The sequence below is a fragment of the Lissotriton vulgaris genome, chromosome 9, assembly GCF_964263255.1.
Source record: "Lissotriton vulgaris chromosome 9, aLisVul1.2, whole genome shotgun sequence".
In the NCBI taxonomy this organism is placed as follows: Eukaryota; Metazoa; Chordata; class Amphibia; order Caudata; family Salamandridae; genus Lissotriton; species Lissotriton vulgaris.
In genome coordinates, this window is record NC_141697.1 from 427,028,814 (window position 1) to 427,055,824 (window position 27,011).

The 27,011-nt window shown below is 45.4% G+C and overlaps 1 protein-coding gene across 2 annotated transcripts in view; it reads left to right on the plus strand.

The window, feature by feature from the left end:
- Positions 1 to 27,011, plus strand: part of EXOC3L4 (exocyst complex component 3 like 4) — a 424,048-nt gene that overhangs the window by 327,162 nt on the left and 69,875 nt on the right. For both annotated transcript variants that reach the window (XM_086937846.1, XM_086937847.1), the window contains exon 9: positions 23,262 to 23,384. In XM_086937846.1, coding sequence (XP_086793972.1) covers positions 23,262 to 23,384 — 123 coding nt within the window. The remainder of the gene's footprint in view (positions 1 to 23,261; positions 23,385 to 27,011) is intronic.

Below are 27,011 nucleotides of genomic sequence, written 5' to 3' on the forward strand. Positions count from 1 at the left end.
CCCACCCACGACACCCGTTGCCACCCCTGCCCTTGTGGCAACCCCACCCCCTCCCTTGCTGCGGCCCGTTTCTTGGGAGGGAGCTCCCCTCTAGCGTTGCTGCCGCTGGAGTGGCAGCACAGTGAAGAAGCATGCATGAGTGGCTGCTCTAACCATATTTAATTCATGCCTTATTGTATCTATATTTAGCTCAAACCCAAAATAAAACACATAAAGCAAAAGGGAAGAAAGAAAAAAAAGAAGAGAAGAAGTATAAACATATCAATATATATAAACTTGTCCCTTTAAATTTTCACAAAAGAGTGCAACACTAATTTTCTTTTTCTTTTTGGTTTCTTTTTTCATTGTCCCGGGAAAATTTTTCCAGACATTGTTCCGCAGATAGAGGATCAGTGAAGAAGGCCACTTGCCCATCACGAATAACCTTAAGGCGAGCAGGCTCTTGAAGATAGGCCAAACATCCTAAATTTTTAAAGGCATCAATCAGCTTCCGAAGTTCCCACCGTTTATCCATAGTGGCCTTAGTTAAGTCTGACTTCCTATGCTAAAGCAAATGTTCTTTCTTCATCTTGAAATAATGATCACTACATAGGCCAATAATATTCACTGTAATTGACTAGCAAATTTGAAAATGTAAGCACAATTTTATTGTGAAAGTTCATCTTTCATGGATTATTCTGCATCAGCATAAAAGGAGCTGCTTTCTTTGGTGTATATTTTATTCAGAAACATTTTGCTGGCAGCTAAAAATATGTCTGAAGCAAAATGTCACTAAAGTCACGATTTTCACATGCAAGTTGCAAATCCAAAAACTTTGTTGGAACATTTCTATGGAAGCGTGCATAGTTAGCAAAAAAAACTTTGCACTTCCCGATTCAAAAGCTTATGAAAAACAAGCGTATGAGCCAGCAAACACCACAATGATCTGCATTTAAGAAAATATCATCCATCACCTAAAGAATGGCACTATCAGTACCTTTGAGGGGTGAGAACAGGGGGGGGGAGGGGGAATCTTACAAGCATATCACTGAATGCTGTTCAGCAACCAAAGTTGCTGTTTTGCATTGCCTCAAAAAGAGAGTGAAAAACAGCCCAATATCTACTAAGATATGACTCTGTTTTTCTCTGCCCCAGCATTGGCACACTTTGACTGCCATGTGCCAACAAACACACCATTGCACCATAGTGCACCATAGTACAAGTGTGTGTGCATTCTTTAAAGCATGGTTCGTAGCTGGAAGGGATGCTTCCAAGTCAAAAACTACGGTTTACTACTTTCTCACTTGGTATGTGTGCTGTGCAACGCAGCATACATGCAAAGATTTAAAATATTTCTCATCCTTTGTGCCTGCCTCAAAAAAGCGGAAAGTTTAGTACAAGTCCATGCAGAGGGTCTGCATTAAAACCAATTGATGGCTACATGGTAACGCCTATGTACCACCCATGGTACGCTAGTTACTTTAACTTCCAAACGAAATCCTGGCCTGCATTGGAAATACAAATACTGTTACAAGGCTTTGCTTAGGTTTGTGTTTCAAAAACAACACAGACCTGGTGCAGAGCGTTAGTAAATCTGGGTCTTGATTGATAGAACCACAAAAAATCTCAATATGGTCCTCGATATGACAAACCACATTGTTTTCAAAATTATTTTTTCTTGGTGGGTGAGCGATGTCCAAAACCACTTCTCTAGCAGAGGAAATATGAAAACAATGTTGAACTGGAAAGATAGTTCCTCATTGGCAAAGGACTCAGTCACCAGAATCCATAAAGGAGAAGAGGTGCCGAAGATATATATTTGATATGATAAATCAAATAAGGATAGCCTCATCAAAAAAATATGCTGACTTCAAATCAGTCATATTTGGTGAGAAGAACTGACTAAACTGATCCTTGGAGGCAATGTAGCTGAGTGTAGCATTCTGGCTGTGTGCTCTTTGCTAGAGTCCAAATTGTTTCATTTGAATGACACACTTTGTTACATTTGTAGTCTCCATAGTCAATGGTTTGTAAGTGCAGGCCCCGCCACAAGATACAACATATCCACATTAGTTTAAGACTGAATTTACAAAACATTTCTGGTCTTTTCTAAGTCTACAGATACTAGACGTGCCCATTAACATATTTAGAATCCACATAGAACAATTATTGTCATACTTACATGGTAGAAGTAATACACTATGTGAAACACACACTGTTGGAAATGGCCCTTTTTGCAGGGTTATCCCCAAACATTTTGCTTCTTCCCTTATTTTTCCTGACCCGTGGTTGCTGGCAATAGGACTCTGGGCACTTTACCACTGCTGATCATTGCTAAAGTGCATATGCTCTCTTTGTAAATTGTTATTGTAATTGGTTATCCATGATTGGCATATTTGTATCCCCAAGAAATCCCTAGTAAAGTGGACTGAGTGTGCCATGGCTGGTAATACAAATGCTACTAGTGGGCCTGCAGCAATGATTGTGCCACCCACATGAGTAGCCCTAAAATGGTGTCTCAGGCCTGCCACCGCAGTGCTTGTGTGCAGTCGGTGAACTGCCATGTCCTCCTGGTCAGTGTCCCCACTGAGCAGGCCAACATTTCCCTTTCTGTGCACATTGGTCACCCCTACGGAAGGCCCAATGTGCAACCTTGGTCAGGGTGCAGTGTATGTGAAAGGTAGAGCATGTACTGGTGCAGGTGACATGCTCTGGTAGTGAATTACAGCCATTTTCGTTTTTCACTATTGTAAGGCTATCTTGCTCATAGGCTATCATGGGGAATGCTGGCTACAGTGGCTACCAGCATATCATCCCATAGGAGCAAGATAGGACATAAAAGTCTGTTTTCCCTGAACTCAGAATTTAATAACACATCTTTTAGGAAAGGTGGTTTTTAAATCCTGTGTTTGAGAACAGCACTTTTAGAAAGTAGCTGTTCTCTTGTCTGACCTTTCTGTGTGCCTTGGCTGGTTTGTGAATTGACTGTCTGGTTTGTGAGTGACAGGGCTGGGGGATTCCAGGAGACAGAATGAGTCCGCCCAGTGGTGAATAGAGAGATCTGCATCTAGATGGGAGGGAGGAGTTGCACCTGGGACCTGAATAGGACTGTGCCCGCCCCCACAGTGCTGGCTCCAACCCCTGTGGTGCGTCTGATGTCTCTGCCTTGCACTGTGAAAGGAGAGACGGAATCATGTCAACAAAGTGCTCCAGGGCTGTGCTTTCCCTCCACAATGCAGGCTCGGTCTCCTGCTGGGCGGCTGACGACCCTGCCTCTCTCTCTGAAAGGAAAGGAGAAGCCAGGAAAACAAAGTGCTCAACGAACACCCAGAACTGGTTCAGACCGGGCTCAGAGCCCTCCTGCACAAAGGGAACAAAGACTTGTAGGGGTATGAGTACAGGACCCCTGACTACAGAAAATTAGAACATCCTGAAATCGAGAAGGAACCTCTGCCAAGGAGAAAGCTGAAACTGAAGAAGGAAGACTGTCCTGCTGTTGCTCTGCTGAACTGACCTGCTGTTGCTTTTCTGCCAAGGAGAGGGGAAGGGCTTTGCTTTTGGTGCTGTGTCCCCTTGCTTGAAGGAATCTCCAAGGGCCTGAGAAGAGCTGGCTCCCTGTTAAGAAGTCCCAAGAACAAAAGGACTTCACCCCCAGCTTCCCTGAACTCTGCTGAGAGGGTTCTTTCCTTCCTAGAGTGCTTGGGCCAGTTGTGGTGCCTCTGGAAATTGTACCTCTGTTGGGATGCTGGAAACCAAGGTGTAAGGAGGTTTTTGTGCAAGTTTTATCGCATTGCTCGCTTGCGGAGCGTATCCCCGACAGTGCGAGGTTGAGATCGTCGCAGCGCCTGTCGCCGCTGCCAGAGACGCCGCATCCTTCCTTGGCGGGAAGATTACCATTGCTACGAACATCGTCGCAGAGCCTGTCGTCGCTGGGTGAGATCACCGCACCTTCTGCTTGCGGACCGCATCACGTCGCTGCGAACATTGTCGCAGAGCCATCGCATCGAGGGGCCGCGAGAGGAGAAGATCGCCACTGAGCCGCGCATCTTCGTCACACCGGAGATTGTCGCAGCCCCCAAAGATCATCGCATCATGCCTTTGAGAGATTTTTTCACTACGGAACTTCCGCACCGGAATCCATAGAAGGTATCGCCTCCCACCCCATAGAGACCGGATTGGTCGCAACACGCCCGCTAAGTCCAGCGGGGTTGTCGCATCGCCTCCCCAAGGTCTCAGGAGTGAGGCATCCCTTGTTTTCCACTGCACCAGCTTCTGTTTTGGAACTTTGTGCATTTAAAGGTACCGTTGGCTAAACATGACGCAACTGTGAAATTTTCACGCAACTGTGGATTATTTTAAATCATCTTTAAGAACACTTTTGAAACCATATTCTTGAACTGAGTATGTTGGATGTTTATCGTTTTGGTCTTGTGTAGTTTAGATTAAATACCTTTATTTTTCTGAACTGTTGTGGAGTCAGTTTGTGGTGATTTCAATGTGTTACTGTGAGTGTTGGTGCAAATACTTTATACATTGCTTTTGATAAGCCTTGACTGCTCATGCCAAGCTACCAAGGGGGTGAGCAGGGGTTATCTAAGAGTGCTTCCTTCTTACCCTGCCTAGAAGCAAGGGTCCCTATTTGGACAGTGGTACCTACCTCTGCCAACTAGAGATCCCGAGTTCTAACACACACATTTTAATTAGGCTCGTAATTCTATGTGATGTTTTTCTGATATATAACTTAAGGACTTTGTGGCTCTGTTAGAAATGCATTATGTTTTCCTTACACAAGCAGTATTGTGGTGGAATTAGGTTAACCCCTCCTTAGGTATTTCTAAGGTGTCCAAGCATTTGTCCTCACGGGTTAGGGATGTGAGGCATCCCTGGAAGAGAGGGAGGATATGAAGGTTATTTTCCCAAATATCGAGAGCAATAATATCGACTTACATGAATGTTGATTGCAGAATAAAGACTGGTAAAGTTAAGTATATGTACTTAATTCACTAAAACATATATATTAATGCATGTGCATGCTTATGTACTTTCATTGACAATACAGAGGTAGTCGATATAGTGGTAGTCAATATTGTGGATGCAGTATTCTTATGGGTCACTATTATAAACTCAATATTGTATCAGAAGTCCGATGTGAGATGTGCTCGTGAAAATGGATTCCCTTCAGCAAACACATGAAACTGGTGCCAATATGATGGAGGTTGCCTCGCTGGCACATAAGTGTCAATAGCGTTTTGTTCTCTAGAGAGAAAGCTCAAACACTGGAGCATTGTGTTCACAGCATGATTTAAAAATTCAAATTTTTACCAGACAGGAAAGATGACATAAGGTCTGCAAAAGAAGGAAGGAAATGTTTGTGGGATTTACTTCACTTAAGCTTTTTTTAAAGTCAAAAGGATGCCCATTTCATTGAGATAACAGTTTGTCTGTTTAGCTCCACCCAGTTGATCAAGCCACTGAGGCTTATTTGGTGTACCATCCACTTGGCAGCAAAGAACTTTACTTTTATGAGCACCTGCTCACAAACAAACTGAGTCTCGCAGGCCAGACTTTTCTAGGATCAGTGAGTTTCATCTGCCTGGCTGAGCAGCTGTGGGATGGCACTGGAAGCCAATCTGCAGAAGCACTGAGGAGCAGATGTTGGCAGCTATGGTACACCAAGTCCCTCCTGCCATAACCAAAGGATTTTTCATTAACTGATCCTATTTTTTTTAAATGGTATTTGTTTTATTAAAGCACATCACAAGTAGGGGTGGGTAATAAATTCCGCTCTGCTGGCAGACTTTGCAGAGGTTTGCCCACTCAACGTTATGCTCAGGGGTGTTGCTTCAGGGAGGGTGTTTGGGGTGTTACACTCCCTAATAAATGTAATATTTAATATATTGTTGGGTACATGAGCTTTCAGTTGCTGTAGTTAGATGCTTGTTCGATTTCACCCGGGATTTTTAAATACTCACTCATACAAAACACATAAACATACGTTCTTGTCTCGGCTTTGAAGGTCTTAAAACATGGTTATTTTTGATAAAACAATGTGTTTTAAGTACCTCTCATAATCCACACTCCATTCCTTTTCCACTGGCCCATAAGCCCCCCTTGTTAGTTGCTTCTCATATAATGAATAACTTGATATGCCAGCGTGATTGTCGGAAAATCTTATGCTCACACCCCCTGGTTGTACCGGCCTAGTTACACCCTGGTTACGCTTGTAAGGTAGAGTTTTTTCAGGCGCTAGGCAGGTACCCTGGCGAGATTTTCTAAATACAGGCAATTGCAGGGAGTCACAACTATTCACAGTGAGAAACCTGCCGCTCGAGTAGAGAATGTACTCAAGTGGCAGCAAAGAGGCGGCACACTCTGGCTTGCTTGGTGGTGTCGTTCATGTTGACTTTGCAATGCAGAACAAGCTCTCGGCAATAACAATCAGAGCAACATGCTGATTCTACCTGCTTGCAGAACTTTGGGGAAGCTCGCAGAATTTTTATGTAACTCTACCGAATTCTGTGGAGTGAAACTCCGTGAGTTCCGCCCACCCCTAATCACAAGAAGCCAGCAGTACCTAAAAGACAACAGGCATCAAATATACATTTGAAGGCAGAGTCAGCCATACTAGTTCCTTTCCATTGTGCATTCCCCTTGAATCAGCAGCACTTAGACAACTACTTATTTGGTAGGTAAATATCGCACAACTAAGTCAAGGTGTTTTTCTGTAGGGTTATACAACTAAATCACTAGCTAAGGGTGCGTCACCCTGTAAATATGGAGCAAAGAAAGCGCCGCTGCTGCGTGACAAAAATGACGTAACGGAGGCGCAACCTCCTTGTAAATAAGCACCATACCTTCTACTTGTCCCTGTACAACTAGAAAGAAAAGCATTGTTTCATTTTCATTTTTTAAACAGCTGCCTAATTATGCTCTGTGGCCTGTCCTACCTTTCACATTGGCTGCTGGCTTTGTCAGCAGGCATTGTGACGTCAGAACTCAACTGTAATAGGTTATTACAGTTGCCTTCTGATATTATTTCTTTGTAACAGGTGACTGGGTGTGGATCTTGTGTCTGTTGCTAAATCATTAGAGGCACAAAGTATTATCAGTCGATAACTTTATTTCGGTCACAAGACCATAAAAGTGCAGATAAAATACATACATAACACGCAATAAAAAAAGATTAAATATCCTATATACAATACAAAATGAATCCAAATCCTCAAAGTACACATTAATTACAAGTTAAAACTATGGCATAGACCATCGTATCATAAAATTGAATTAAACATTAGATAGTTATCAAAACATTCTAGAAAATATAATATCCTGTTGACGTTAAATTCATTACAAAAATTTCCTACGTCAGTGCCACATACCATGTAAAAAGCGATAAACAGCAAAGATAATGGGGGGTGGGTATCATATTTTAGGACTCGAAAGGCTAGAACACAGTGTCTGAAGCCTAGGTTTCTACAAATTGGTATCAACCAGCTTTTTCATGTGTCCTGATGGGCCGGGCAGAAGAAAAAAAACATGAATTTCATCTCCAGTAATATATTTGCTAGATGGGCACTCCGTATTCTCAGTACTGTCCCATTTACTAGTGAATACCCTAAGCGGAAGAGTGCCAATCCTAAATTGCATGTAGAGTTTCCTCGCCGATGGAGGATAAATCACGTCTAAAAAATCCTCCATTTTAAAATCTACTTTTACTTGGAGAAACTCAGTTGTTAATCTTCCCACTGCAGGGCTCCGCATGAAGAGACAATAAATTATATTGCCTAAAGTGGCAAACCAAATCTGCCCTGGTTAGCACTCGACATGTTACATCAGGTGTTTTCCATAACTCGGGTAGGCCAATCTTAGTGCTAATTACCTTGATGTGTGCTAGCCTCGAGATTTTCTTTGTTCTCAGTACATCCCAGACCTCCCTGAATTCATTTTTATAGGAGGCTAATTCAGGCACTGACCATAGTCTCCTCCAATACGTCAGTGGCCGCAATGCTGTGTCTTCCTCAATAGGGAGTAGCCCCAAGTCCATGCGTAGTGGACTAGTGGTGTACTGGCTGGAAGACAAAGTAAATTCCTTATGAACCTATGTTTTACCTTCATGAGGTTGAGTGGCCTTTGATGGCCCCATAATTCCGCCCCATACATAGAGTCCGCTTTAGCCTGTAGTTTGTAGATTTCTATGACAGGGGCAGCTGGCTTAAAATCAGATGTCCTATGCACTTTCGAAACCCCCGCCACTTGAGTTAGCCTAAGAGTGGCTTTTGCTAGCTGGATATCCCAGTCAAAGTATTCTGTGACCGTGATGCCTAGATACTCGAAGGTCTTTACTCGCTCCAATGGAATTCCATCCAGGAGTGGATTTGGGCGAGTCTGCCTGGGGGATTGAAGATCATAAATTTAGTCTTGGCTAAATTTATCTCTAGCCCTCTAGATACACAGAAGTCAGCAAAATCGTCCAGGGTTCGTTGGATGCCCATTGATGTTTTGGACAACAACAAAGTGTCGTCCGCAAACATCAATGCGGGCACCCTAACTGAGGCTAGTTTCGGGGCATTGGTATCCTTGACACCAAGTAGGTGGTCTATAAGCCCATTTATATATAGACAGAATAGGGTAGGTGCCAGGACACAACCCTGGCGCACCCCCTTTTTCACCGGGAAGTGGGCTGACAGTTCTCCATGCTTCCCACACCTCACTTGTGCATAGGTATCCGTATGGAGCCTCATTAGCACATCCAGTAAATAAGTTGGTAGACCCAGTTCAAGCAATACACTCCATAACTTATCCCTCTGGACCAGATCAAAGGCTGACTGCAAGTCAACAAAGATGAGTTAGTGGCTGCCACCCTCCAAACTCACCGATTTCCAGTACAATACCTGGCGTCTAAATATCTGGTTCACTGTCGAGATGCTCATCCTAAAGCCCGCCTGCAGAATGCTTAAGATCTAATTTTCCTCTATCCACCCCTGAACTCTATCTAGGATGATCCGTCCCATCAGTTTTTCAGTGATATCTATTAAACTGATAGGCCTGTAGTTTGACGGCACAAGGGGACAACCTTTTTTGTGGATAGGGACAATCTCCGGACCGCGCCAGGTATCCAGTGGGTCCATGCCTTTTAGTATGGCGTTAAAGTGAACAACCAAATATGGTGCCCATATTTTCGGTATGGACCGAAATATGTCTCCCGGAAGATTATCCAGGTAAGGTGCCTTATTGGGTAGGAGTTTGGTGATGGCTGCTTCGACCTCGCCAAAAGTAATATTCCAGGCCCCCTCTAATCGATACTCATGGAGGAGGCCGGAGATTGGGGTCGAAGTACCATCATCTCGTGGATATGCATACAGGGCGCCAAAATGTGCCTCCCAGACAGCTGCAGCTATGTTAGGTTTGATCGCTGAACTACCCTCTATACCCCCAGAGCTCACAATTGCCCAGAAAGATTTCGGGTCCTTACACTTAAGTGCTATTCTGAGGTCCTTCCATTTGTCAGCTTACCATTCTTTATTTGCCCTTTGGATAGTCTGATTATACTTGGACCGACATTGCGTAATAGATGTCTTATCCTTGGCTTTTACAGCAATTAGCAAATCTTTTTTGGCATTCCGGCAATTAGCATTATACCAGGTGTGGGCTGTAACAGGTCTTGCCTTTTTAGATCCTTCCGGATAGAACACATCAATCAGTTTAGATGCCAACTGTTTGTGTATTTCGCAAGGGCAGTCCTCCCATCCTAGGAGCATGTCCATATCCCCAACCTCTCCCATCTCTCTCAGATGTGGCAGAGCCTGTTATATACATGTAAGTTTGTTTGGGGAGCCCTGTATATGTGGCCATTTGACTCTCCGCCTGTTATTAGTTATTGAGAGAGGATGTTGTACTGGGTTAATCGCTGCTATGGGGTTAGACAGGCCCAAACTCCCTGGTTTTAGTGTCAAACCCAGGGCATTATGGTCGCTGTCATTCCTCGGAATGACCTGAAAATCCAGAACCCTGTCCCAAGTTCTGGATTCAACCAAAATGTAGTCTATAAGATAATTATGCCCTTCTCTATTGAAGGTCAGTAGACCTGGTCTGTCTGATGTTGTCCTCCCATTGCATGCCCTCAGAGAAGATGAAAGGATGAACGAGTTTCATTTGAGGACCAGCGGTGTCCATGCACTGACTGGCGAGATCTGTGGTTCAGGGATACGCCAGTACTGGTCCTCGTCAGCTAGGCCGTCTAAAGTTGCATTAGTAAGGGGCTCGAACTGACAGTTGAAATCGCCACCCACTATTAGGGGAACTGCTGGCCCAAGGGTTGAAATGAACTGCATCAGTTGGTCAATAGCTCGAGATTCTTGCCCGCTCTGTGTAGGCCTCGAGTAGATGTTCAGAAGGGGGATTTGTGTAGAATCAGGATGCGTTAGGAGAACACATTGTACATCAGGTGAGTTATTTGGTAAATGAGCTGCTTTAGCACCCAAGTGAGTGCCCACCCAGATGCTAAGGCCCCCTGATGGTCTGCCCCTACCCTTCGATGTGGCCAATATACTAAAAGTGGCAAAACCTCCCCTCAAGTTCTCTTCCAACGCCCATGTCTCCTGCATTAGACAAATGTCGCCCTTGTCTATGAACACACCCCAGTCTGGGCATACTAATTTACTTTTAATCCCAGCCATATTCCAGGAGAGAATTTTGATGTTTCCAGTAGTCACCCCCCCCCCCCCACTAGTTTTCCCTTGTGTCCTAAAGCAACTATTGTCCTCGTCGAGTGGACCGGCAACAGGACCTACCCCCCCTGTCATAATTTGACCCCTTGTCCCCTAGATCTCTCTCTTGGTCCCTTCCCATTAGGGCCAGGATTGGTACACCACCAACAGCCTCATGTACTGCTGGAGACAAAGCTCCTCGCAATGAACCCACGTGTTTACACACCCTGCCCCGCCTCCCACTTGTCCTTTTTGCCTTCCTTGCACACACGCCCCCCTGATGACAAGTTGTGATAATAAGGCAATCATTTACTACAGGGCCCTCTCTAGCTAATAACAGGCCCTGGTCAACAGCAGGGCGAGGTAGGGGTGGGCAGTTCCTACGCCGCCAATCTATTTGATCTAGGATACTGAATCTATTATTTTGGGGAAACGAAGCCAATAAAGGGGCATGGGTGTTAACTCCCTTCCAGTTTGCAGACCCAGCATGGACACTGGGACCTAAAGCTTCCTGGCCCCCCCAAAATTGGCCTCCTCTGGTAAGACTGGGATCAGTGTGTGAGGCAGGGTAAAAATAGGTTCGGGCAGGGATTGGATTTGCATATCAGAATGTACCAAAACCCAGTTACAAATATGTTCAGCAGCCCGTCTATTCCTAAAATTAATTATAACACAGTCTCCCTTGATAGTTTTTTCCTTGGTCCTACCCAATCCACTTGTCTAGCGAACAAAATTTCGCTCGATACCATAGTGGGAAGTGGCCTATTGTATTTAAGCCAATGGGTGCATTTGTTTTTAAGCTCCATGTAAGCCTCCTTTTTACCCTGGCTCAAGATTGGGACCCCCACAAGCACCACCACATATGGTATGGACTCAGGAGGGAGATCTATACACAGTAAAGCATTTGTTGGTACATCACAGGGCGTATTACTATATGCTCGTGGACGTTGGTTCTCAGTCCCGCTGCCACCCCCAATCTCCGACCTTCTACTCCCTGCTCTGTTCTTGTTCACAGCAGTGTCACTTGTTTGGGGTAAGGGGTCATTCGATACTACAACAGGGGGAGTTAAATGAACTATGTTGTTCGTAGTAGACAGGGCAAAATGGTGGTCATCTCCATTAATTGGCCTGGACAGGCTCGTTTGATTTTCAGTTGCCCCTTTGTCCCGTAAGCCATCCTGTGCCTGGGCTGGGGGAAACAATAGTTCAAGGCACGCAAGTCTATTTTCTATCAAATTGAGTCTATCATATATAGGGAGACATGTCTTGGTAAAAATGTGTTCCAATTTAGTGTAAAAGTCTATTCTCCACTCGGTAGGGCACACAACACTAAGGCTCGTTGTAGGTGTGTTTATTATGGAAATGGGCTGGCAAATGGCAGGACTATCTGGAGATCTTGACAGTGGGTTATCCACCACCATATTGCGCTTCTGAATTTTCTCTTTTCTGCTTTTTAAAGGGGCACCCCCATGCTTCCTCTTAGGAGTAGGATCTACTACAGGATGGGTGGCCCCCACTTTAGAACTGTGAGCAGATCGCGTTTTCAATCTTGGCGTTGGTGGTCCAGAATGCTCATAGTTGTGGGTAGAAGCGCTTTGAGTAAGTGGTGTAATATCCATACTAGCAGTGAGAGTAGGGGTTCCTCCAGCAGCTTGCTGTATCTTGTTCCCCTCGCCATTGCCACCTGGCATGGTAGTTTCTATCGCTAGTTGATAATTAGGGGACGGTGCCTGGGCCCGCCAACCCATAGATGACCGTTTATCAAAGGCAGGGTCCAAGGATAACCTCCTTTTGGTCAGTTCTATTTCGTGGGCCAACACAGAAGATGCTCTCGTAAGAAATTGATCTAAGGTGCCCACGATTGACCCGCCGGTAATGGACTTCCTGCCCCTCCCAGCCTTAGCAGTCATTGCAGTAGTAATTTAAAAGACAGCTGCTCCTTTAATCACTTACAGTGGTTATTACAATAATGAACTGTGGGAAATGGCAGTCTGCTAGTCGTGCACTAACCTTCATATTGCAGATGAAAGAGGGTGGCCCCGTCCCGTCCTCAATCGTACTCGAACGGGCTCAAATGGGCCCGACCTTGGCCGGGGCTTCGCCTGGCACGTACCGGTGCGCGTCCCGCGAAGCGGGAGGCGCGAGGTCTCAAATATGCTGCCGGTCAGGTGCTGAAGGCGTTGGCTTCCTGCCCGCTTCTCCCACTGCTCTCTGGGGCTTGTGGTGTGCTCAAGGTCCCGGTATTGCGCTGCATCTCCAGCGAAGCGGGAGGCGCGATGTCTCAAATATGCTGCCGGTCAGGTGCTGGGGGCGTTGGCTTCCTGCCCGCTTCTCCCACTGCTCTCTGGGGCTTGTGGTGTGCTCAAGGTCCCAGTCCTGGTATTGCGCTGCGTCTCCAGCGAGGCGGGAGGCGCGAGGTCTCAAATATGCTGCCGGTCAGGTGCTGGGGGCGTTGGCTTCCTGCCCTCTTCTCCCACTGCTCTCGGGGGCTTGTGGTGTGCTCAAGTTCTCGGTCCCGGTATTGCGCTGCGTCTCACAAAGTATTATCACAATGTTACAGTTTCCCAAATTTATATTATCCATGTTGGCAGTGGGCCACTATAATTAGATTTTAAATAGTATGAGCACAATGTGACATTCACCCCTCTCCATTTCCGACATTTTCTACCCGGCTATGCCCATGAACTCTCAGAGTCAGAGTATATTGTCTAAGGCGTAGCCTTTTCTTCACATCAAACCAGGTAATTCTGTTTGGATATATGCAATTATTCACAGCATCATGATTTAGCCGCATCAACCTGTCAAAGGCATTAGGTAAATCAGGCAGCACATTACGCTTGAACTTCCGTTTTGGCCGTACACTTTAGTGGCAACAACATGTCAAAGGCAGTAAGAAAATTAGGCCCAATATTACACCTGCACTTGAGCTTGGCCTTACATTGAACCTGACCGACTCAGCCCACCAAGCTCTCCACTCAGCTGCGCACATTGTGCCGGCAGGCCCCAACGCGCTACAGCAAACAGTAGAATTACTTGATATCCAGGGCACGCATAATGCACCGGCCCACCGGGGTGCCTGAACACAGGCAGCTTCCCCAAGGTTCTACTTAGTCCATACGTTGAGAGTTTGGGCAGTAGAGTTCAAGACCACCGGCAGGTCAGCCCTCCTTTACCGCCTACCCTCTGCACATGTGGATCCTACCCCCTGCTTAGGTCCAACCAGTCTCTGAACTTCCCTTGTTGTGCATCCCCCTTTGTTGTTAACTGTCAGTGCTCCACGAAGCCTCGTTCCTCTGCAGGGTGGGTGGGTGGTCAATGACGCACCTCTGCAGCTTGCTGGAGATCTGAGGGGACAAAGAGGCTGAATGTTCCAGGGCGCAGCATTTAAATAACTCTCACCTGCCTTCCTGTGCACCCTGATGGCCCTCCTTATTCAATAGACCCCTTCTTTGCCGACTCGGTCTTGTGGCACAACTATGGGCGCCCCTGCCCTAGGCGCGAAGGGTGCTTGTTCAGTGCGGTGAGTTCCGCGAAATTGGCACTGGAAGCCAATCCGCAAAAGCACCGAGAAGCAGTTGTTGGCAGCTATGGTACACCAAGTCCATCCTTGGGGTACCATATATTAATATATATATATATATATATATATATATATATATATATATATATATATATATATATGTATATATATATATATATATATATATATATATATATATATATATATATATACATATATATATATATATATATATATATAAATCCATAAAGTCAATGTCAGTTACAAAAAGGAATGTAAAACGCATTGATGCTGTTGAGTTGGTATTTCTAGATTCAGAACTGGCGATTTCACCTTCAAGCACCCATGTTCGAGGCATGTGGGCTGCTGAATTCATATCTGTGCATAGATCGCCGCTTAGTGTTGGGTCCAGATGATCGCACATTGTTGTCTTGGAAGAGTCTTCGAAGTATCACGAGATAGGTGGCTCCTCCCCTGGACTACAGTGCGCATGGGCATCAACTCCATCCTCAGATTGTTTTTTTCGGCCATTGGGTTCGGATGCATATTGGTTTACTCAAGTCGGAATCGATATAAAAGTTTTCTTTTAGTTTTTTCGTCGGTATAGTCTTGCGTTCGGTGCCCAGTTCTGTTCCAGCTCAGTTCCCGTGCCGGATATCCAGGAGAGCTGCGTGCTTTTCGACGCTGAAGGCCCGGTCGATGCCAAAGGCCTTATCGACGAACCATCATGGAACGGAGCCCGTTCAAGATATGTCCCGTGTGCAACTCCAAGTATCCCCACATCGACGTCCACCCGGTGCGCAACAAGTGTCTGTCGCCGGATCATGATGAAGCCAGCTGCATGGCTTGTTCCCGTTTTCGATCCAAGAAGACACTTCTGCATCGACGCGCTGTGCGCAAGGAAGCCCAGCAGACTGCACCGGAGCCTGTGGACATCTTCGATGCCGGGGATGATGAAGGAGCAGACTGGGAGGTTCGAGAGAACCTGTTGAATCCTGCGTCGGAGGTCGACTCCAACTACGACGTAGATGTTGAGATGCTCAAAGCGGAAGAAGTCGTCGACGAGGTAGGAGACGACGACGGGGCCTTTGGGGCCAGGTGAGATAGCTCGAGCGAGGAGTTATGCACACAAACTGACACTGGGGCCGAAACGCTTCATAAGGCTCAGGTCGAGGGATCGCCACAAGGCCTTACCCAAGATCTTCCAATAAGTTCTACAGCCCCGCCTTCGGGCTCGGCTTCGGACATATCTAAGGAGCCGCAAACTGCGAAATCGAAACCGAAAGTGAAAGCTCCGGTATCGACGCAACCAAAAGCACTGCTGACTACATCAAAACCAAAAGTGCGTATTGCTTTGGTCGGCTCGAAGTCCTCGGACCTGTCGGCACCGACGAAGCAGAAGAGCGTTATCAACCCGAAGAAACCGCCGAACAAATCGGCGCCGAAGACAGTCGACACCGACAAATGACTCGGTGATCCGAAGGTTCTCGAGCCTCCGCGTCGGCCGGACAAGGCCAAGAGCAGAACAACCCCTGAGTCCGCGCCTGGTGGTGCCTCGAAGGATTCCGTCGAGTCAACGCAGCCGTCCGCCTCATTCTCGAAGCAGGTGGCAGACTCCCTGAAGCGCATCAAGGACAAGGCCTCGGGTGTCGGGCCTAAAGATCCTTCACCTTCGAAGCCTGCCGATAAACCTCAGAAGACGTCGGCGCCCATCCACTTCACGCTGCCGCCGAAAGTGGTGCCGAAGGCTTTCGTCCCTAATATTGGCCGCCGACATGCCCAAGAAGGTGTTCACGGTGCCGAAGTCGACAACTGTGGTCCCGGCCGCAAAGCATCGACAATCCTCGTTGGAAGAGCAACAGGAACAGTTTATCGATGCCGAGACATAACGGAAAATCGCCCCGGAACAGCCAATGGAGTCCTATAAAATTCCACTAAAGAAGAAAAAGGATTCTACTTCAACACCTGTTCTTGTAGAACCTGTATCTCCACGTGGCCATGATGTCTCACCCACTTATTCAGATGTGGACACTGGGGAAGGTGATAATGACGAATACAGCTATCCTGTGGACACTGATCCAGATGATACAAATGAACCCTGGGCAGATGCTGCTGACCCAGGTGATCCACACTCTGCCCCAGACAATCAGGTGTATGCTGTAAAAACGTCGCCTACTGAGGATTCGGCAGCGTTTAATGCCCTCATTGAAAGGGCGGCTAAGAATCATGACGTCCAGCTCCATGCTGACCCCATTGAAGTAGACTTTCTTTTCAACACCTTTTCCACCTCAGAGAGGACTGTCAAGACTCTGCCTATGTTGAAGGGTGCCTTGAAGCATGCTGGGGAAATCTTTAAGGAGCCTACGAGAGCCAGGGTGATAAACCCCAGGATTGAAAAAAAGTACAAACCGGCGCCTGGGGACCCTACTTACATTAAGGGACAGTTGCCGTTGGACTCTCTTGTTGTTTCTAATGCCCAGAAAAGGGCTAATTCACAAACAACTGGTGATGCTCCTCCCCAGATAAGGAATCTAAGGTGTTCGAGGCATCAGGGAAAAGGGTGGCAGCTCAAGCGGCCAATATCTGGCGCATTTCAAACACTCAGGCACTCTTAGCCAGGTATGACAGGGTCCATTACGACACACTTGAGACCCTGTTACAGCACCTACCAGATGAAAATAAGGAGGCAGCTGAGATGCTCATCCAGGAAGGGAAGCTCATATCAAATGCTTCTATCAAATATGCACTGGACGCAGCAGACACCGCGGCCAGAGCTGTTAACACTAGTGTCATGTTGAGACGACATGCCTGGCTCAGAATCTCCGGGTTCAAGCCAGAGATACAGACCACCATTCTAAATCAGACAGTAAACCCTGATCATCTATTTGGCCCAGAGGTGGACACCACCTTGGAAAAAATCAAGAAAGACACTGAGACTGCAAAGTCTATGGGGGCTCTACAGTCGCAGCAGTTCAGGGGTGGTTCTTTTCATCGCTCAAGCAATAGAGGTGTTTCCAGAGGCCAGCTGTCCCAGAACACACAGTACTATAATGGCGGCACGCAAACCACATACACCAAACAAAGTAGAGGTGGATATCGTGGAAACAGCGCTAAGGGCAGAGGTCGTGGAAACAACAACTCCAGATCCTCCGCCACTAACAAACAGTGACGCCTTGTCACTGCCCCCCGACCACGCAACACCCGTCGGGGAGAGACTTCAACAGTTCCTGCCAGTCTGGAAGTCCATCACCACAGACAGGTGGGTCACACAGCTTATCCAGTACGGTTATTGTCTGGAGTTAACATCCACTCCACCCAACATACCCCCAAGACACCGTCCTATGTCCGCTGAGCATTTGCACTTATTGCAGCAGGAGGTACTCGTCATGCTGCAAAAAGGGGCAATCGAGCTCGTGCCTGTGGAAGAAAGAGGCACAGGAGTTTACTCACTGTACTTCTTGATACCAAAAAAGGACGGGTCCCTCAGACCCATACTGGACCTCAGACCCCTCAATCAGTACATTCTGTCGGAGCACTTTCACATGCTAACACTGCAGCAAGTCCTACCGTTGCTCAGTCAGGGGGATTTTCTCGCAACATTAGATCTGAAGGATGCGTATTTTCATATTCCGCTGCACCCGTCACACAGAAAATACCTCCGGTTCACCATCCAAAACCAACATTACCAGTTCAAGGTTCTACCTTTCGGAGTCACCACGGCACCCAGGGTGTTTACGAAGTGCCTGGCGACGGTGGTGGCACACCTAAGGAGACAGAACATTCACGTCTACCCTTATCTGGACGACTGGCTAATCCAGGCAAAGTCGGCCCAGCAGTGTGCCGCCCACATGTCCCACACCATTCACCTTCTTCACGATCTGGGATTCTCACTGAATTACCCAAAGTCCCACCTGCAACCCGCCCACATATGGCAGTATCTGGGTGCGACGATAAACACTCTGGCAGCCACAGCACAGCCAAATTCAGTGAGGGTCAGCAGCATTCAATCGCTGATACAGAAATTCAGACCTCAACACTCGCTTCCAGCACGAGTGTTCATGCAGTTGATAGGCATGATGGCCTCCTGCATCTCCATAGTCCCGCACGCGAGACTACATATGCGTCCGCTTCAGGAGTGCTTAGCAGGTCAGTGGACTCAGGCTCACGGACAGTTGAAAGACCTAGTGTTGGTAACCAGTCGTGCATACAGCTCTCTGCATTGGTGGAATCCACAAAACCTTTGCAAGGGACGACCGTTCCAGGAGCCTGTGCCACAGATCATTCTGACGACGGACGCTTCTCTCCAGGGTTGGAAAGCTCATGTACTCCACTACACTGTGCAGGGACTATGGACAACACAGCAGAGGAAGATGCATATCAATGTTCTAGAACTGATGGCTATCTTCATGGCAATGAAAGCATTCAAGGTACATCTGTGCAACAAGGTCGTGTTGATCCGGACAGACAACATGACGGCCATGTACTTCATCCAGAAGCAGGGAGGTCCACACTCTCCACAGTTGTCTCATCTGGCTCAGAGCATGTGGAAGTGGGCCATTCAAAAGAATATCTTCCTCATGGCGGAACACCTCCCGGGCAAGGACAATCAGATGGCGGACCTGCTCAGCAGGTACAGCCACCAAATGCACGAGTGGGAGATACATCCATCAGTACTCCACCCATACTTCCAAAGGTAGGGTCATCCAGAGATAGACCTGTTCGCCACAAAGGAAAACGCCAAATGCCAAAGCTTTGCCACCAGGTTTCCACACCCTCAGTCGCAGGGCAATGCGATATGGATGAACTGGTCAGGCAAATTTGCGTACGCTTTTCCCCCAGCACCTCTAATACCGCTGGTGGCACGCAAGCTGAAGCAACACTCGATGACTCTCATCCTGGTTGCTCCGACGTGGGTACGCCAACCATGGTACACCACGTTTCTGGAACTATCGGTGGTACCGCATCAAAGGCTGTGCCTCACACCCAAGCTTTTGACGCAGAGCCATGGCGACATTCAGCATCCAGATCCGCAACAGCTCAACCTGGCGATCTGGCTCCTGAGGTCTTAGAGTTTGGCTACCTCAACTTACCTCCTGACTGTATGGACATAATCAGGGAGGCAAGGAAGCCCACCACCAGAGCATGCTATGCGGCGAAATGGAAGCGGTTTGTCATTTATTGTGCAGACCACAACATTAACCCGCTGGACGCATCTATTCAAAACATCATTTGTTATCTCTTACATCGTTACAAATGTAATCTGGCCTATGCTTCCATTTGTATACATCTATCCGCAATGGCGGCCTATCTGCAAAACAGGCAGCACCTCTCCCTTTTCAGAGTGCCTGCCATCAAAGCCTTCCTGGAAGGACTCAAACAAGTCATTCCTCCACGGACCCCACCAGCTCCCGAATGGAACCTAAATGTGGTCCTCACAAGACTAATGGGTCCCCCTTTCGAGCCACTGCATTCATGCGAGATTCAGTTCTTAACATGGAAAGTGGCTTTCCTGATAGCGATTACGTCGCTACGACGAGTTAGTGAACTCCAGGCACTAACTATCCAAGAGCCATTTATACAAATTAATTCCAACAGGGTGGTGCTTCGCACTAACCCTAAGTTCCTTCCTAAGGTGGTTTCTCAGTTCCATATCAACCAGACTATAGAACTACCTGTGTTCTTCCAAAATCCTGAGTCAGTTGCGGAGAGAATGCTCCACACGCTTGACGTCAAAAGAGCCTTGATGTACTACATTGATAGGACCAAAGATTTTCGGAAGACAAAACAACTATTTGTTGCCTTTTCGCCACAACACAAAGGCAACCCCATTTCCAAGGCTGGTATAGCCAGGTGGATCGTTAAGTGTATTCAGATCTGCTATCAGAAAGCCAAGCGCACTCTAACGATTCCACCGCAGGCCCACTCCACCCGGAAGTTGGGGGCCTCCATGGCTTTTCTTGGAAATATTCCTTTAGAAGACATATGTAGAGCAGCCACATGGTCTACCACACACACATTTACAAAACACTACTGTGTGGATGTGCACTCCAAACAGCAGGCAGCTGTAGGGCAGGCTGTTCTAAAAACAATTTTCCAAACTGCTGCAGCTGGCACAGGCGGCCGCCCCTAATGGAGGGACTGCTATGTATTCTATGCACAGATATGAATTCAGCAGGCCACATGCCTCGAACCGAATATGCTACTTACCAGTATGCATCTGTTCTTGGCATGTAGGGCTGCTGACATTCATATCGCCCGCCCTCCTCCCCGGCACCTGTAGCAGCTGCAGCACTCACACATACTTCTAGCATGGTCATCATTCACAGAGTTTCACTCCATCTTTTCCACAATGGCTAAAAACAATCTGAGGATGGAGTCGATGCCCATGTGCACTGTAGTCCAGGGGAGGAGCCACCTATCTCGTGATACTTCGAAGACTCTTCCAGGGCAACAATGTGCGATCATCCGGACCCAACACTAGGCGGCGATCTATGCACAGATGCCAAGAACAGATGCATACTGGTAAGTAGCATATTCGATACGGTGTCCTGGCATAGAGTCCCATGTCTATGGGGAATAAGGATGAGGTGGCTGAGGATGAGGAAAACAATGGTCCGAGACCTATAACTTGGTACAGAAGAAATGAATCAGAACTTATTTGATTTCAGAGCATAAATAATTTGGCACTGCTCAAACCAACCAATGGAAAACATAAGAATTGGCAACAACAAAGAGGTCCAAAAATATATGCAATATTTTAATCTATTGTCATATATAGCACTAATATTGCAATTTACAAATTTTTATAATATTTTCCGTATACATGTAGAATCATGAATTGTAAATGCCCCGTACATAACGTGCAGGAGAAAAGGGGTGTCAAAGGGAGTGCAAGTGATAGGGTGAAAAGAAAGAAGAAATCACACAAAATTTATAAAAACAACATCTTTTCTATTCCGAAGGGGTACCAGCCAATAAATGCTGGACCAAAATACCTGACCACATTCAATTTGTCCAAGAGGACTTCTTATTCATTTTGTCAGACATAAGATGTAACAATTATCTGCACTATATCACAAAAAGAGGGGGGGATATAGGTAGTGGTCCAGGTATCAGATAGAGTGTCGACGTTTCGACTCGTCTTGCGGCCTTGCGGTTAGTTGTGCCTGGGCCATGCGAGTCTTCATCAGGACATATTAAACCCTCCTTCCCGATTTTGCATTCACAGACAAATGAATGGGAGTCCTCTTGGACAAATTGAATGTGGTCAGGTATTTTGGTCCAGCATTTATTGGCTGGTACCCCTTCGGAGTAGAAAAATTGTTGTTTTTATAAATTTTGTGTGATTTCTTCTTTCTTTTCACCCTATCACTTACACTCCCTTTGACACCCCTTTTCTCCTGCACGTTATGTACGGGGCATTTACAATTCATGATTCTACATGTATACGGAAAATATTATAAAAATTTGTAAATTGCAATATTAGTGCTATATATGACAATAGATTAAAATATTGCATATATTTTTGGACCTCTTTGTTGTTGCCAATTCTTATGTTTTCAATTGGTTGGTTTGAGCAGTGCCAAATTATTTATGCTCTGAAATCAAATAAGTTCTGATTCATTTCTTCTGTACCAAGTTATAGGTCTCGGACCATTGTTTGTTAATATCAATTTGATACCCGGGTCCAGTACTTTTGGGTTACCCCATTTCTTTAATGGAGGATGAGGAAAAGGCAGTACAGGTGAGGTGAGGTCATGTTAGTACTAGAGAAGAGAGATAGGTGCGTAGATCTGTTTATTGTGCAGGTGGTGAGAATGGGATGCTTGAACGGGAGAGGGACGTGGAGAATGCTTCAGAGAAGCACATGTGGAAGATTAGGTATACAAATGTAGAAGGATATTCTGGGTATAGGATAATCCCCAAAAAGAGAAATACGTGGGAAGGTGGAGGGCAATGCTGCTTTTAACGTATTAGATAGGAATATTAGAGGTGTGACACCATAAATGTCTGAGTATTGATGAAAGCGACCTTGCTGTTTACAGACTTTCTTGGTTAAGGAAATCATTATTAAATTAATTAATGTTGTGTGGTAGGTGTAGACATCAGCGAGTAGGCACTGTGATAGGTAACTTCGGGTATGGTTCTGTAATTTTTCTCATAAGCGCTAAGAGAGCATTGGTGATTATGTGCTGTACAAATGTCACTTAACATAACATTACCAATTGATATATATATCTCATTTAATATACTTAAAAGCCTGAGTCTGGATTTGAATCAGTGACCTCCTTATCACACCCATATATCTACCACAGATCCAGCTGTGGCTGGCACAGGTAAACGCTGTGAGGCGGGCCGGGGTGAGGAGGGGGGGAAATCGACAGCCGACGGAATAGGTATTATTAATAAATAAATAATACCTATTCTGTCGTCTATCGACTTTCCGCTCTGCCGCGCCTCACCACTCTTACCTAGCCTGCCGCTGCTGCACAAATGCAATAACCATAACTTTGTTGTGGTATTCTCTACTGAAATAGCTCGAAATATGGCTCAGTGGATTAACAAGTCTGGAAGACAAATTGTGGAGAATCTCCATATTTGAAGATTTTAATTCTAATCGGTCAAATCAGCCTTCCATCCTCCATGGGTTGTTAAAATGAGTCTTTGTTTCTGTTTGGAAATCGTAGTTCTGTTGCAAACATTGTAAACGGCCTTAACAATGAGGGAGGGTCACTGCATGAGTTAGAAGTTCAACTATTGTTTCAAATAAAACTTTCCGTTTATCATCAAAACTGAAGATTTGACTCCATCACCAAGCAATAGTTTGTTTACCAACGAAACAAGATGGCTGGATCGTGGGAAAAAAGAGATGTCATAGTGGCAGTGAAAAATATCTGTTGACGAAGTGAGGAATGAGTCCCATGGTCTTTCTCGAGCAAATAAGAGCTGCTAAGCTCACATTTTGCATTTAATAACGTAACTGCATGTCACTGTGAGTAGACTGCATTTGTGTATTGTTTTCCAGGTTCTAATGCTGCATGCTTCTAATTTTCCAGCCACTGTTTCAGAAACTCCTGACTACAAAATGGATGTCATCTAACGAGGCTTTCCAGAAGTTGGTTGAAGAAGTGAGCCTCTTATCCCAAGATCTTCAACATTTAGGGCTTCCAGCTGTGAAGGTAAGCTTCCGCACAGCTTGAAGTCAATATGAAACAGGTGATTTGTGGCACTGGGACTGTAGAAAGAAAGAATTGTGTCTCACTGTAAAAGTTAAGAAACTCAGTGAGCAATAAGGAGAAATACCAAAGCAGAACTGCACTTAAATTGCAACAGACAAGTTCCTCATTCCAATAGAGATGTTTTCCTTGCTGCTTTTTCCATTTTTACAATGTCATTGGCTTCTTCTTTAATGCCACGCTAAGTGGAAATGTCTTCTATAATAAAAAAGGAAGCAAGACCAAGTGCTATACCCTGAGACCCTGGTCACGCAGGTGCATTAGGGTGGACAAATCTAGACAGATGACTCAGGTACATTCCATGCTCAAACCCTTGTTCGGTAACAACCACCTATTTGCACCAATCAAAATTATAACTCAAGTCTAATTGCTCTGGGTAGCAACTTCTCCCCCCCCCGCAGAATTTGCACCATATCAAATGTGGTGCACAGTAGATGCTCCATCTAAGCACATTTTTGAGTTTGCTTACCCCAGGAGGGGTAAATATGCACAATGATTGCATTTTCATCTATTCGTTCTGTAACATTGGGCACACTGACTGTTGTATCTCAAATTGTGGGTGTGTAATCACTGCAGCTAATTTGCATTGAAGATAGAATAGATCTATGCTTAACCCCCATTTTTGGGAAGGTGTGATATGCAAGGTCCATACTCTGCTTTGCCACAAATTCTTAAAATCTGTGTTTTTATGAAATGTGGCCTAAGGCCAAGAGCTGTCATCCTTCAGCCTGTGGAACCAGGTCGAGGTCTGTTCTTGGCTCACCCTCCTGTGATTTTGAGAAAGTTTTGTAATCTCCATATGCCTAAATAAGATGTGTAGTTAAACTTGTGCTCATGTGAAGGGCTCATATGGCCCCAGGCCAAGTTTGTGCTGTATAACACTGCAAACACAAAAAAGTAAGGGACACACTGATCTCCAATTTGGCATAGGGCTTGCTTCAACATGCACCAAAATGCACCAAAATGCACACTGTTCAGCTATTCTTGACATCTGTATAAACTATCATTAATATGTTATAACCACATTGCCTCACTGTAATTTAATATTCTCCATTTATTTTTGTGCTCAGTACCTGTTCCATTTTTGCCACCCCCTCCTTTTTTCCCCTGCACTAAAAGCACCAATGTCATACCTGGATCAAATGTCTAACTTCATTTTACTATCCCTTCTCTTAGCATTATTGCTACTTTTAAATGTTGATAGGCTGCAACAATAAATTGACAAATGCTGGTCTTATGCTACCCAGAATGCACGCACATTTGCTTTGAGGGCTTACCAGGGCCGTTTATCAAGTTGTCCACTGGCGCTCTACCTTTAGTGAACCTTAAGAGGCCCACAACGAGCTCCATCATAAACTTGACTAAAGGGGTGCTTCCTCTCATCGGTATCAGGTATCAAGCTCTTGTAGGGTTCCACACCTGGACTGGTTGCAAGAGACACACAGACTTAACTATAGAATCATCATGTTCCTCAATTTCTCAATTACGAGTTGGGCAGGGACAAAGCATAAAAGCAATAATTTATTTAAAACTTGCCTGAATCTACTCTGGGTCTTTGACAACATCATTGAGCCCAATCACCCTAGATAATCTGTTTCAGGTGAAAGTCTGCTGAAGCGACATGAACATTCAACTATGTTGAGACCCGCAGCAGCAGAGTTGCAGTCCTTGTCCTTCTTTCCACATATGGTTCTTCTACCTCTTGATGAATGTTATGCATTAGCAAATCTTGTTAAGTTGGGCCACATGAAATGTTGTTGTCAGACTTTCAACATCTTAAATGCTATGGATGCCTTGGTAGGGAAGATTATTTACCTCACTTTTTTTCTTTTATATTCCTTCACTTTTTATACCACGTTTTCAAAAACTACAAAGTTTATGGAATGTTAGTTACACTAACTTTCTTTTTTAAATGAAAACAAATTTATATAGTGCGCATATACCAAGAAGCGTCGAAGAGATGTACCCACTGGAAACCGCAAAATGACGGAAGATCAAGAGCAGCCAATCTGAAAGGGCCTTAAGTCCCAAAGAAGCAAAAAAAAGCTAGGTTTTGGCTACTGAAAAAGTTCTACCACCACATTTAGGCTTCCAAAACTTCAGAACCAACACAAGACTATGTTTAGCTGAGAGAAGTGGCCTTGTCAGTGAGTTCTATTGAAAATGTGTTTTAATAAACAGAGGTTCCATACCATGCAGGGCTTTTAAGCGATACAAAGGGACTTAAAAATGATTCACTTCCTTAATGGAAGCCAATGTAGCTTAGCAAGCTCGCCCAAGACTGATTAGTATTTGGGAATATCCAAGATAAGTCAAGCTGCTGAATTTTGAACAGTTTGCAGTTTTCTCAAAGAAAAATTATTGACATTCATATACAGGACATTACAGAAATCATGGCAAGAACAACTGTTTTCCATGCCGTTAATGGAATATAAGGAAACATTTTCCTTAAAGATCTAATTGTATTGAAACATGAGGATACCATTTGATTCACCTGAAGATTTGCAGATTTGACCGAGAAGGTTGGATCCCCCAGAACATCTGACCACCAATTGTTACTCCAAACCAAGCGATGAATGCCATAGATGATAACGTCTGTCTTTTCTTTTTTTTAATTTAAGACCGTTATCCTTCATCCAGAAAGACATTGCCCTCATGCAGTTGCTAAAGTTGATGAAAATTGACTGCACATCTTCGTGTAATGAAAACAATAATCAGTGTTATCTTCGCAAGACAAAACCTGAAAGCCATAAGAGCGAATCCGCTTAGCCAACGAAGACAGGTACAGATTAAATAATGTACTTAGTGAAAATCCCTGAGATACCCCACAGATAACTGTTTGTACTCAGTCCTCATGCAGTTGCTAAAGTTGATGAAAATTGACTGCACATCTTCGTGTAATGAAAACAATATTCAGTGTTATCTTCGCAAGACAAAACCTGAAAGCCATAAGAGCGAATCAGCTTAGCCAATGAAGACAGGTACAGATTAAATAATGTACTTAGTGAAAATCCCTGAGATACCCCACAGATAACTGTTTGTACTCAGGCAGGACGGACCTTAAAACATTCAGTGTCTGATTCACAAAGGGCCTCTGCACTTGTGGTGGAGAACCTTAGTTATGGGGCAGTCTCCGCACTCATGAATTAATCTACGCAACAAGAATTCTCATAGCGGAGATTCTGCCCTGATTGTGTAGACTTCCCCATGACTGTGGGGCCTCAAACTCAAGTGTGGAGGCCCTTTGTGAATCAGGCCCTTAAAGCAGTATCTTTAATGCCAAGCCTGGCTAGGCAGGAAGTGGGAAGAAATGGGGAGACCGTATTAAAGACTGCAGACATATCTAACATAATTAGTGCCGCAGCCTATCCCCTATCTGCTTGTGATCTAATACTATCTACAGCGGAGACCAAGCCAGAGTCTGCACTATGCCCGCTACACAAAACAGATTGAGTTTATTGGGGAGTTCATGCTGCTCAATAAATACCATGAGCTGATCATTCAGGTATTTTTCCAGGATTCTTGCAGGTGTTCATAATAAGGATATAGGACAGAACATTTTTCTTTGAA